Consider the following 12,629-nt stretch of genomic DNA (forward strand, 5'->3'; position numbering starts at 1 on the left):
GCTTCACATAACACGGGCCAAATATATTTCAGGTTTTCTAGGCGACATAAATAATCCTTCGGTCTGTCGCTTCTTTGTGTATATTATGCTATAAACACAAGGACAAATAATCAATATAGAGTCGGTAGAGTAGAGAGTAAAAGTGGTCGCACAAAACATAATTTAAAAATTGTACATTATTTGGACGTCGTTTAAAAAATACCACACCAAATAAAAAAAATAGATAACTTGAACTTAGTTTAAAATTGTTTACGATTTAAGTTAGTAAACAATTTAAGAGACTTAATCACTGTAACGCGTAAAAACGTGAGAAGAAAAAAATTTTTTTTTTCTCTAACTTATTAGACGTAAATGTAGAAACATATTCACGGAAGCTGATGTCTGTGGAATGTAGATCATAATTAAAATATATAGGAGAAGCCTCTGTCATTGGTATTTATGCCAGTGGGAAATAGATTAAAATACATAGATATGTCTAGAAGAGCATGATATAGTACAAAGTAGAATTGAATTGAACTCCCTTCAATAAAGGCAACTTTTAACTTAAATACGAGTGTTGCAAACACGTTCAGGTCTTGGGCAGATTCCGTTACAAAGCATCTTTATTTTCAATGTTGCCTTCAACATAAATGTTATAAAAATTGTTTGTTCATAATCAGTGGTTTACTTAATATCGATATTAATTTCTTTGTCTAAATTTTGATAATAATACAGGGTGTTTGGTTTTCGATGCGTAAAATCTAAAGGATTGTATTGCAGAACTGAGCTTGCAGAGTCGGATAGTATACAAGAGATAATTCTAATTAGTTTATTATCATTAGGTTATTTAATATTTCTGAAACTATTGATTTTTTGATTGATTGACAGGAAATGAAGTATGCGCTTTACACTTTAATGCTTTTACATCAATTTGTGTTTATGACAAGAACAGGACTGTATGTTTACTGCTTTAATTCGTAGTGTATTTTTTGGCAGACTGATTTGTGAACATTTAATAATAGAAATGTAATAAAATCTTAAAGATTGTAAGAATGAGGCATTGAAAAAATAGCGATATATTTTTGTAGCGGATGTCGTTTACCCAGAAATCCAGAGTTCGGATATAGGACGGTCGTCGCCTTTGAATCTCGTTCGTTAACCGGCGCCGAGTGCCAAGTGCGGAGTGCGAGGTAGTGCCGCCTACCTGTTGCGTGTGACGTCACCGCTCGCGTGCCAGCGTCTGCTCATCAGTTCCGCTCCATCGACCGTCGCCGCGGCCGCTGCCACCGCAACCACTGGATTACAAAAATACTTTCAATTAATTCACGATAATTTAAAGGTGATACAAACATGAGGTGAAGGTGAAATATATTTCGGTGGTGATGGTGGTGACTGTCAAGTGAATGGTATGGTGACAATGGGGATCATAATCGGCACCTGCGTGCCCGACGCCGAGCAGGACGCTGCGGCCTACGGCGTCCAATCCCGACGACCCCCGCGCCGAATCCTATACGGTATGACTGCTTGGATGTTTTTTAAATCTACCTCCCACTGTGCTCGGAGATATAATGAGCTGCTTAGTTCTTTTGACGGCATTGTTCGCTGCGCTCATTGTCTTCGATGATTAAATGCGGTGACCTCAAAACAACAGCTCTAGACCTGTTTCGCCGATTGATATACTTTTGAAGCGATCATTTTCCTTGATGACTGTATTATTCTCATTTGCAGTTTTATGTTTTTCTAAACTATTTTTATATCGTATTATCTATCCAGACGTATTGTCATAATTTAAAAAAAAAGAATGGAACGTATTTCAGAGCATCCATTATAATATTTGGTTTAATGTTTTGATAATAAACAAGGATTACATATAAAACTAAGCTGAATATTTCACATATTTCAGAATTTAGTGATTATATTTATGGTATGTTTAAAAAAAAATAAAGTGTTGTTTTAAATACGCCTCTAAGGGCATTCCACCGTGTATGGTTGTACGGTGGTGTACCAAGCGTTTTGATTCCGTGTTTCTGTTCCGCACGGACCCGAGAAATATAACCCAGGTCTCTTTAGGGTCAGAATGAACAATTTTTTTTTTTATTGATACCTGCGTGCTTCATCTTGACCCATCCACCCACCAGGCGAGTTGGCAGTCAAAGGCGGACTAATAAGCGATTAAAAATATCATATTTTCCTAATTTTTATTCTTCGTAAGAATGTACCGAATTTGTTCGAGATATTCTCTGGATTTGCACTTGACAACAAATTTAGTCATTTGTTTACGTGAACCTAATCACTTTATTATTCCACTTGCAAATGCACCGGAATATAAATTGTACATAACATTCGTTTAATTAATGTTTTAATTACTAACGTAGGTTGGCTAGATCCATTTACATAAGCGCAAACATCTCTTATAGGCCATCTCAAATAACAGAACAATGCAATTTATAAAATAATATTAATTAAAATAAAACTTTTTTAATTAAATTATTGTATAATTATGATTTATATACTGTAAATGATGCATTAAAATCCTAGTAATTAAAAATTTACAAGCTTAGGTCGCCGGTTCAATTCCCGGCAGACGCGTAAATGATGTGACTTATAATGTAAAAAAGCTACAAACGTTAGTTGAAGAGAGCTATTGTCAGATAGATGATGAATATAAAAAAATATTTCTTTAACGAAATTACACACGAGAACGGTTTCGTAATTCAAGGATAAAATGCATAATTATAAAATTATTTAGGAGACAGTACATGAACTATGTCCAGTAGCGGACGTGGGCCTGTATGGTGAAAATAAGGTGATGAAATACGGATCCGAGACGTGATCACTTACGACGAGTAGCATGGGAAGGCTCAAGGTCACTCAGAGAGCAATGGAGAGGAACATGCTCGGAGTTTCGCTGCGAGATCGAATCAGAAATGATGAACTAAGATCTCCAATGCAGCTCGAAGAATTGCTTCTCCGAAGTAGCAGTGGGCAATCATCGTGACGATCTTTGGTTGAAAAGAAGAACTATTTGTGAGCATGTATGGTGATGTAAGCCATGCAGTATTCACCCTCTTCTTCACTATTTTTATTTGATAGGATCAGGCGTTACCTCGCGGAAGTCCATCCTAAGTAAGAAAAGGACCAATATTTAGCCACTTCCGCATAGAGAGTCTGTGTTTGGCACTAATCGGTGTAACATAACACCTGAAGATGCCCCGTGGAGGGGTGAAACACGTGTTGAGTGATTTGACGGTGGCGGTTGTGTTACTCGCATTGTTTGCCGCATACGCATTTATCAGCGGGCTGGCGGGCGGTGCATTTTATTGCACGACTACTGCTATATAGTGGCTAAATATTGGTCCTTTTCTTACTTCACAATTTTTCGCAACTGTTTGTGGTCTCACATGATCGAAGGCTAGTTGTACAAAGAGAGATAAATATAGTGTCGTTATTGCTGGCCGGCAACCCGCCGGTGGTCCGGTCGGAATGCTAATGGGTCGCGAGCATGCCGCGCGCGCTGTCGCTAATGTGCGCCATTCGATCAAAAAGGACGCCATTGTCCTTGTTATTGAAGCGGTTGCAGTTTCAACTCAACTGTATTTGAACGCGAATTAGTTTTTTAATGTTAAGTGTAGATCTTATCGAACCTTCGAATGTGGATCGTCTCTGTTTCGACTCCTGTTCACTACTGAACAAAAATATCTTTACGCCAACTTATATTTAGCATACTTGTTGAAGATATATTACATTTGTAAAAAAAAAACCCTAGCATTAAACCTATTCGACACGGCTTACAGTAATAAACTAATGATTGTTAAAGAAGTTCGTATATCCGAAATCTTATTAAGATGCCTAATGCGCGTGTGTAAAAAGGCTCCGGTGGACGTATGCGAGGCCTGTGTTTTCCTTATCAACAGGTCTAGACTAGGATAATTAGTTTAAAGGTTTGCGCTTCGAGTTTTCCGCGTATGAGTCCGTATCAAGCTTACAGTAAACGTTACATTGTCGACATGAATCTCTCGCGAAGTATTACAACTGTTGTATATACTTAGCCAGCACAAAAACTCTTAGCTAGCGAAATAAAAGAAGATCAGAACGTGAAGAATGAAAGATTTTGTGAAGAAAGGAGAAAGAGCAATAAAAATTACAAACTAAAAAGTTATTTACACCCGCATCTTAACATCCCTGTCCCAGATAAACCGGGGGCAACGAGTATAATAAGAAAAAAAAACTCGTAGCTGATTAGTAGTAATACATCCGTAACCTGCTTTGAAAGTAATATTGTGTGAGACAATAATAAAAAAATATATGAATAAATTATTAGAAATAAAAAGTCCTTGTACCACACGAGATAGGGGAACGAGAGGTCCCCAATAGCGGGGACCATTAAAAAAAAGTAATATTGTGTAAATACGTACGTGTTATTATGAACTTGCCTTCCATATTCCGGAATTTGAGAAAACTATTTCGGCAATAAGAACTAGTTAAGGTGACAAGGCTTTTATCTATTTGACTACAAATATTTACAATGCGTTTTCTTATTATATTATCATTACGGTATTTTTTTATTTTTGAAACCATTGATTTATGGTACCATTTTAAAGCTTTTGACCTTACGACAAACCACCCTGTATATATATATCTACTTTTTAATTTCAACCGATAGACACCCTCGGCATAGCACAGGCTTCTCCCAAAGATCGTCACGATCACCGGTCTTGCACCGCCCGCATCCAGCTCGTGGTCGCCACGCGAGAACCTTCCGGCCCCAACGCCCATTTCTTATATGAGCGTTGTGCTCCGCCCACTGCCATTTCAGACGGGCAGTTCTTAGGACTACTCCGGAGATCTTGGTTCTTCTGCGGATCTCTTCTCTTCTAATTAGATCTAGCAGCGAAACTCAGAGCATAGTCCTCTGCAATGCCCTCTATGTGACCTTTTGACCCTTGTTATGAGGCTCTTTGAAAGCGGCCATGTCTCGGATCTGTATGTCATTAATGGCAATACACATCATAAATAATGTGCCATATGTAACACATACACACACACACACACACACAAGCGCGCGTGCGCGGGCACACACACATCCGCGCGTGCGCGCGCGCACACGCACACACACAATAATATATATGTATATATAAATATAGCATTGTTATTATATGTAAGTGATTAGAATTTTTGAATTAAAAATCATGCTAAATTTGTATTTAGAAGTAAAACCAGTAGTGTTGTATATAATTAAAGTAAACATCAGTTGTGTAGAAACATTGGCAAACAGTTAAAAATAACGCCGCGTTTAACTGAAGGTTATGTGATCGCGCAACCGTTACTTGAATGCCGACTGGCACGCCAACCGAGCAGTTGCTAACTGGACTGAGTTCGTATACGATGTATCGGATATGGATACATCGGATATGGGCTCCATAAGTCCTTTATCCGTTGTAACACACCGGATAAAACGAAACGCTTAAATGTAGGGCTTACAAATGTATATGGGTTTGGAGACATTTTTTAGTATCATATATGACGACGAAAGATATGCTAATTAAAATCTGTTATTTTGTTTAATTATGTTACACAGTTTCGACATTATTAAAACCTTTAAAGCCTTTTGAGGCTATAACAGAAGCAATATGTATTTAATTGACGAATTCATATCCAAGATTTATTAATATACTAGCTGTTCCCGCTACTCCGTCCGCATGGAATTGAACGAAAAAAAATTAGTTCATTTTTTTTTATTTTAATTATGCGAGTCAGACATGAATTTCATAATTTACGTAAATTCTCACGTCATCCATAACTTGAAACGACATCATTCGTTCGCTGTTTGTTTTTTTTAACTTAAATCAGCGTGGACTGTCGTCACGAGAATAATTTTATACAAATAGTTTTTAAATATTTTTATTAATTTATTTACAAAGTCCTTAAATGTGTAAATAATAAAATAAATGACGTACTGCAACTTAATTATTTAATAGTGCTTTCGGAACGCCGATATGTACGTAAAAATAATCCTTGGTGGTGGACGGTGTGGTGAGCGTCGCCGTCATCTTCTGGGGCGTGATCTCTGTTGGACAGAACGGGTGCGTGGGGTACGGGCACATTGGGATGCAGCAGGGTCGCGGACGTTTCTTCCTGGGCCTGCAGTCCGGGACCTCCGGGCATTGTTTTTTCGTAGTAGTGGAAGGGGTCGTGGTGGTGGTAGTAGTAGTGGTTGTGGTGGAGCTGGCGGTGGACTTGAGCTGCTCAGGCTCGTCGGCGTCCGTGCAGGGCGGCGGCGTGGGGCATTCCTCGAACTCTGAATAGAATTGGTATAATTATTGGCGACGTAATTAGGTTAAACAAAACCTTGTAACAGGAAGTGTGGTGAGGGAAGGGAGGCGATGCGTAAATGTAATATGGGTGAATGCTGTATGTTGAACGTATGCTGAATAATAGAAATTGTGAAGGAAGAGAGAGTGAAGGTAAAAGTAGGAGGTTGTACATGCCTATCCTGAAAATAAGATGGGGGAAAGAGTATTTAAAAGAAAAACTGGTATAATTAAAGTACATGTGATGGTAAAGAAATTGACTCTGAGCATCATTCGCAAACTCACAACCGCTTAACGGTGGACACGTAGCATAGACCTCTTCATCTATGGAGAGGTCTATGCTACGAGATCGAATGGAAATGACGTGATCAGTTGCCGAACAAAAATAACCGATGCCGCTCAGCGGATTAGTAAGTTGAAGTTGCATAAGGCAGGCCACATTGCAAGCAAAACTGATAACCTCCGGGGCCTTAAAGTTCTGAAGAAGAGATCATAGACCGATATACAGACCTGCGATGATGTATGTCTTAGGAAGTTAGCGATAATTCCGTAATATACAGTGATAGCCGAATCGTAGCAGATTTAGTTGTAGGTGTTGAGACTTCGAATATCAGAACACTCCGGTGTCAGTACCTCCGCAGTTTTCTTTCTTTAGAACTCTACTTGCGGTAATTCTTGTTGTGATGATTCATACTGATATACGATTCATTACGTTTATCTATATATATGTGAGCGTGCTAGAGTTTGGTTAAGTGTGCGTGTACATGTGTCGGGGAATGTTTTGTTTGTGCGAGAGCGTGCATGCTGACCCTCGTAGCTGAACTCCCGTTCGGAGAGTGTAGCGGCGCGACGTCGCGGCGGCCGCCTGCGCGCGCGCACCCAATCTCGTCGTCGCTCGCGGCACTCGTGGCACATGCCGCAGTACACCTCCTGCAGCGTCAGCTGCTCACCGTCACCGCTGCACTTGGCACACGCCGTGCGACAGTCCACGGGCCCGCCCGCTACTTCCATCACCCCCAGCACCAGTCCTATCATCCCCACCAACATCGCACACCAGACTACAATTATCTTCCGCACATACGATACGCTTTACTTACACAAGTAACTTAAAAACAACATGAGTTTCGAGTACTATAAACACTTTTCTCAAAATCACTGTGTCTTAATACATAAGCCACTTTAATGTTAATATGTATCAAAAACTGAAGGTATCGAGGAAAGTCGGAGAAGATTGAGAACTTCTTTACCTCCCGACAAGAAGTCAGTCTACTCAACGTACAATTTAAAATTACACATTTCTCAAATCATACGTTTGAGTAAATATAATGTACTATTTTATTTGATGTAAAAACATTTCCCAATAATATAAAGTTCCGATAAAAGGTAAAGTCTATTGTATAGTACAAAGGAATTGTATTTTTCGTCGCGAAATTTATATAAACCATTTTTTTTTATTGTTCCGTTTTATTTGCCACGCGGGCTATCGGTGCGAGATGGTTTTGTGTCTATTGGATGAATTTCTTCATTAGGTTAATTGATTTAGATTCAGTGGTTTTATTAGGTAAACGATTGATCGTTAGCACGGGTCAGTTAGTTGATAGCACGGGTCACGGGGTCAGGGGTAAGTTTTTTCATAATCCTATTGCAATGTAATGGATTTTTAAGCGACAATACAGAGAGTCGAGCTCTCTTTATAACGACATCATAGAAATAGATATATGTACATACTAAATCAATCAAGACTGAACCTTGAAAAGTGTGCGTTGGATATATAATTGCCACATATCCTTTGCTAAATAATTGCTTCATTCCGTTTAAATTCCTTCCACCCGCACTACGCGTTTCGCTGATACTTTATAATGCGAATAGCCAAGGAGTGGAACAACCTTCTGGCGTCAATGTTTCCATACAACTATAACTCAGGAGCCTTCAAGACAAGAGTAATTCGATTTCTATCTCCTCGTCATCGCTTAAGAACAGGAGAGACAGAGGACAAATGCTTCGTCTATAAAGGATAAAAAAATATCTATAATTATAATGTAACACATATGTGAAAATCTACAAATGGCCATATGTTTGTGTTGGTTTCCCAATAAATAATTAAATATAGCTATACTATAGTAATCAGATGATGGGATATCTATTCATGGTAGCTTCTAGGATATGTTAAAATGTCCAATGTTACAGTTTGAACGGTCACACCAATTTGCAGTCAAATATGACAGGTAAGGCCAGCTGGACTTCGTTCATGTTGGCCGACAAGTGTCACGAGTGATGTCTTAACAAATGTGTAGACAACATTGTGTTCAAACGTAAAGAGGCAAAACCTCGTAAAATTTTAGAATAATCTTTTGAATTTCAATGTACTTGTATTATCGAAATAACAAGTTAAGATTGAAGGCACAATAGGTAAAGATCCATAATGTGTTATTTTTAAATCATAACTAGCTGAGTAGTGTGAGGTTTTGACCATAATATATCAGGTATACGAACCAGATATCACATTAAATCGGTACCCCATACGAAAAATTTCCATTTTCTAAGTCTATGTAGGAAGGTTTTTGAGAGATTTAGTATAGAGCGGGCTCTTAGATCAGATCGTATGTGTGGGCCTTTTTTACCGAATTTTCAGTGCTTCCCAATTCGCATTTGCAGCTTCAAAAAGATCCAGGTGGCAAGGCGTAAAGTGAGCCCAGCCTAAGAAATCTTTTATAGCAGCGAAGTTATTCAGCTCCTGAAGAAGTCTTGGCTTGGATCGCTACATATTATTATTTCACCGGTTTGGTAGGCCGAGCTTTTGGATCGCTTCGGTTCACGTTCCATGGAGTGATCGCGTTCCAGGACTCCCATAAACAAATTCTGACAAGAGGACCTGATTGCGTGAAACTCTACCTGATATGTGGCTATTACTTGACTAATAATACTACTACCATTTCGGAAACCGTTAGCGCTGGTAGAAGAAGTGGTGGAAGAAACTCCAGCATCTATCTAGTATGATCGGGGATTGGTATCCTCTGTCCATTCAGCTTCGTGTTTTACACTGTGGAAAGAATTATAGAGGTCAACTCGATTCTAGCTTCATTTGAAGAAGGCTTCTCTTATTTATTCGAAATGGTGCACTCAATGCCTTGTCAGCAAAGCAATCATTATATGTATGCTGTATAAGCCTAAAATCTAGAAGCTTAACCGTCTATATATCGGTTGCAGGTATCAAATGCCCGGTGTGCAGTAAATTCGTGTTGCCGGACGACATCGAATGCCATCTGGTCATGTGTCTCACCAGGCCACGCCTTTCCTACAATGGTTAGTACAACTTTCTTTTTTATTGACCGACTTACCATCATATCTCATCATATCACTTTTCATATTCACTATTCAGAGGATAGATATGAACAGATTTTTATTGAATTCCACCAACAAGGATGGTTCATTAAAATAAATAAAATGGATGCATTTTATGAAATAACACCAAATCTTATATCATATGAGTCGCCGATGCTGACCAGGGTGTACCGTGTGCTTTGCAGAGGACGTGCTGAGCGACGCCAAGGGCGAGTGCGTGATCTGTCTGGAGGAGCTGTCGGCCGGCGACACCATCGCGCGCCTGCCCTGCCTCTGCATCTACCACAAGGGGTAAGCGCTGCGCTGCCTTCTGCCTCTGACATCTCCACAACTTTTCTTACCATCTTCTTTATAGGCTGATTCCTTAAATTCTGCTGTCTTGTTTTACTCTGCTTTTCCTTTGCTTTCGTATTTCACCTTACCATATCATCCTCACTGTCCTTTTCTACTCTAACTCTGTTATCCATCATCTCCTTTTATTGTAGTATTCCATTTCCACCGCTTTTTACTGTCGTGTTCCACTCTACCGTCTTTTTTATTACTTTTATTACTGTTTTCTCTACTTTCTTTTCGTTAGTCTTGTTCCATACCACTATCTTCTTTAATTCTAGTGTTTCACCCCACCATCTTCTTCAACAGGCGTTATTCATTCTACCGTCTCCTCATTGCTGTCTTATTCTACCACACGATCTCCTTTTACTGTCGTGTCCTAGTCTACTCTTTCACTTTCTCGTTTTACACCACTATCTCTTCATTACTACCTTATTGTGCCTTACCATCTCTCTTTTATTGTGATGACGTACCATATCTCCATTACTTTCTCATCCTCCCCAGCATTGTTTTAATATCTATACTTATCATATTCAATCTTTCTACCTGCTCATTTATTGTTTTATCACACTTTGTGTTTGTTAACTTTGCAAAAGTAGAGTAATGTACAATAATATACCATTTACTTTATTATTATAATATACAAAAGAGTTATTTTAAAAATCATGTAGTTTAAACCTAAGTAATTCGGAGAAGGCAGTGTTTGAAACTTATTTAGAGGTTACCAGTATTCGATCGCTAGTACAGTGCAGCCGTGTGGAGTGTTCAGGTGCAACAAAGGCGCCGATAGCTCTTCAGATTCGAGCGATGTGGGTCGAATGCTCTGCAGAATCTAGGCAAAAGCCTTCTTGCGCGGCCTTATGTACTTCTACGGGCTGAAATAGCTCTCTAGGCGATGGCGAATTGTAAATAGCGTTACAAAATAGCTGTCGTCCGCGTTACTATTTTAATGTACTTAAATTCAGAGATTCTACTGAGTTCGTTTTAAAAACATTTTATTCAACTTTAAAATTTAATGTATTTCACACTAAACTAAATTTATAATATAAGTTTATTTTTAGAAACTTATCTGCTGTATTAATAACTGAATGACATAAAGTTAAAACGTGTTTTCAATAGTCTTTTACAGACAGAGAGTTTAATCGAAGCACAATTTAATCGAAGCGTGTATCGACAGCCCATATGCTCTATGGTAGTTCAAATAAACCATCTATACTTTACAATGTGGCTCGTAATATACATATTTTGTTTAAAAAGTCAAAAACAATGTATGTTTCACTCTAATTTTTGTTAATACAGAACTGGGCCAACCAGTCATTCCTATCGCACGAGCTATAAAGAGGCACTGAATTCTTATAGCAAATGAACTGTATAATCAACTGTCTAGATAAATCTTGATTCTTTGATTTTTCAAATGACATTTGCTTAGTGCAAGAACCCGTTGTTATATGTCAATATTAATGCAGTAGTGGTTTATTCACTGATTGATCTTTTTATAATGTTTTAATTTTGCATTTCATCACCGATATAGTTTTGACGCTGTGTTTGTTCACCAGATGCATCGACCAGTGGTTCGAAGTGAACCGCTCGTGCCCGGAGCACCCCGGCGACTAGTGGTCGCGCGCGGCGCCGCCCGCACGCCTTGTAAATATATCATAGTGAGATCTTTTACCATTAATTAATTAATTAAAGAAACGTTAACTAAAGGACAATGGAGGGTGAGGCGGCTGCAACCGGTGCAGTGCCCGCGGCGGTTGTTTTTGATGATTTGGAGATTTTAGTTTGGATTCACGTTTTTATATTACGTTGTATAGTATATGTATTGTATGTATATGTATTGTATATTATATATCTACGTCTAGTGCGGTTCCGTTGGCAGTGTATGTTAAGCGAGTTGCGTTAGTGCTCTGTGATGTTCCCGTAAGCTTACAATAATACATGATGTCATTTGATCTTTTTCATCTTGATAAAATAAAGTTGATTTGTTTCTAAATTTTCTACCGTCGTTTTCTTTCTACCCTTTTACACCCCCGCTTCAACAACACAGCTGCAGCGAAAACTTTCCGGGGCTATAGAATTCCATAAAACATTTAGTCTCATGACAATATTCAACCAAAGAATAAAAAATTCTAACACCACATTCCTTATGTAGATAATAAAATTAGCACTAATTAATTAAAAAAATAAATAATGAAATTTAAATTGACTAAAAAAAGTATACAACATAAGTTGTTCACCACAAATTGGTACGTAAGGTATCAAAATATTTTCTTAGTAAATGAATAATCAAACAAGAAAGAACCTTTGCTTGAAAATGTTTCGTCAGATTTTGAATAGATTCTATATATAATCTTATTTATATATATTTGTTATGAACTTTTCTCAGACTGTGGCGTGTTCAGAACCCTGGTAGTCTAAGTTGAAGGATCTTATTACAGACTAGTTTTTCTAGAATTTTTCTCTCGACGTACACGAGTAATAGCTATAAATGTTCTAAAGTAGTTAATATAAATTATTTATTAGACACATAAGCTCTTTCTATCCCGCCCGCATCCAGCTACTTTCCTCAACCTGAAACACGTCGGTATACCTAGAAAAAGGCTGCGTTTATCACCTCATGGTTGCCACTCAAAAACCTTTTGACCAAAACTGCCCAGTTGCACGAGT

General features: G+C 38.4%; 2 protein-coding genes across 2 annotated transcripts in view; one reads left to right on the forward strand and one right to left on the reverse strand.

The window, feature by feature from the left end:
- LOC137919376 (E3 ubiquitin-protein ligase ZNRF1) overlaps nt 1–11,960 on the forward strand; it is a 153,571-nt gene extending 141,611 nt beyond the window's left edge. Inside the window, exons 2-4 of the mRNA XM_068762435.1 lie at nt 9,498–9,593; nt 9,818–9,923; nt 11,519–11,960. Of these exons, the coding sequence (XP_068618536.1) occupies nt 9,498–9,593; nt 9,818–9,923; nt 11,519–11,576 (260 nt within the window). The 3' untranslated portion in view covers nt 11,577–11,960. The remainder of the gene's footprint in view (nt 1–9,497; nt 9,594–9,817; nt 9,924–11,518) is intronic.
- Nucleotides 5,883–7,434, reverse strand: LOC137919377 (proteoglycan 4-like). Its single transcript, XM_068762436.1, has 2 exons — nt 7,100–7,434; nt 5,883–6,277 (listed from the first exon to the last, which is right to left on the reverse strand). Exons 1-2 carry the CDS (start codon nt 7,335–7,337, stop codon nt 5,943–5,945), a joined length of 573 nt encoding a protein of 190 aa, XP_068618537.1. The 5' UTR covers nt 7,338–7,434; the 3' UTR covers nt 5,883–5,942.
- Nucleotides 11,961–12,629: the final 669 nt, after the last annotated feature.

The sequence above is a fragment of the Battus philenor genome, unplaced genomic scaffold (genome assembly GCF_028537555.1).
Source record: "Battus philenor isolate CCGP_79_NKW_IND1 unplaced genomic scaffold, ilBatPhil1.0.hap1 SCAF_16, whole genome shotgun sequence".
Taxonomy (NCBI): domain Eukaryota; kingdom Metazoa; phylum Arthropoda; class Insecta; order Lepidoptera; family Papilionidae; genus Battus; species Battus philenor.

Coding starts and splice junctions, on each gene's coding strand:
- LOC137919377 (XM_068762436.1), bottom strand. CDS start 7,337: ATGTTGGTGGGGATGATAGGACTGGTGCTGGGGGTGATGGAAGTAGCG. Junction 6,278..7,099: donor ACGGGAGTTCAGCTACGAGG/GTCAGCATGCAC, acceptor AATTCTATTCAG/AGTTCGAGGAATGCCCCACG.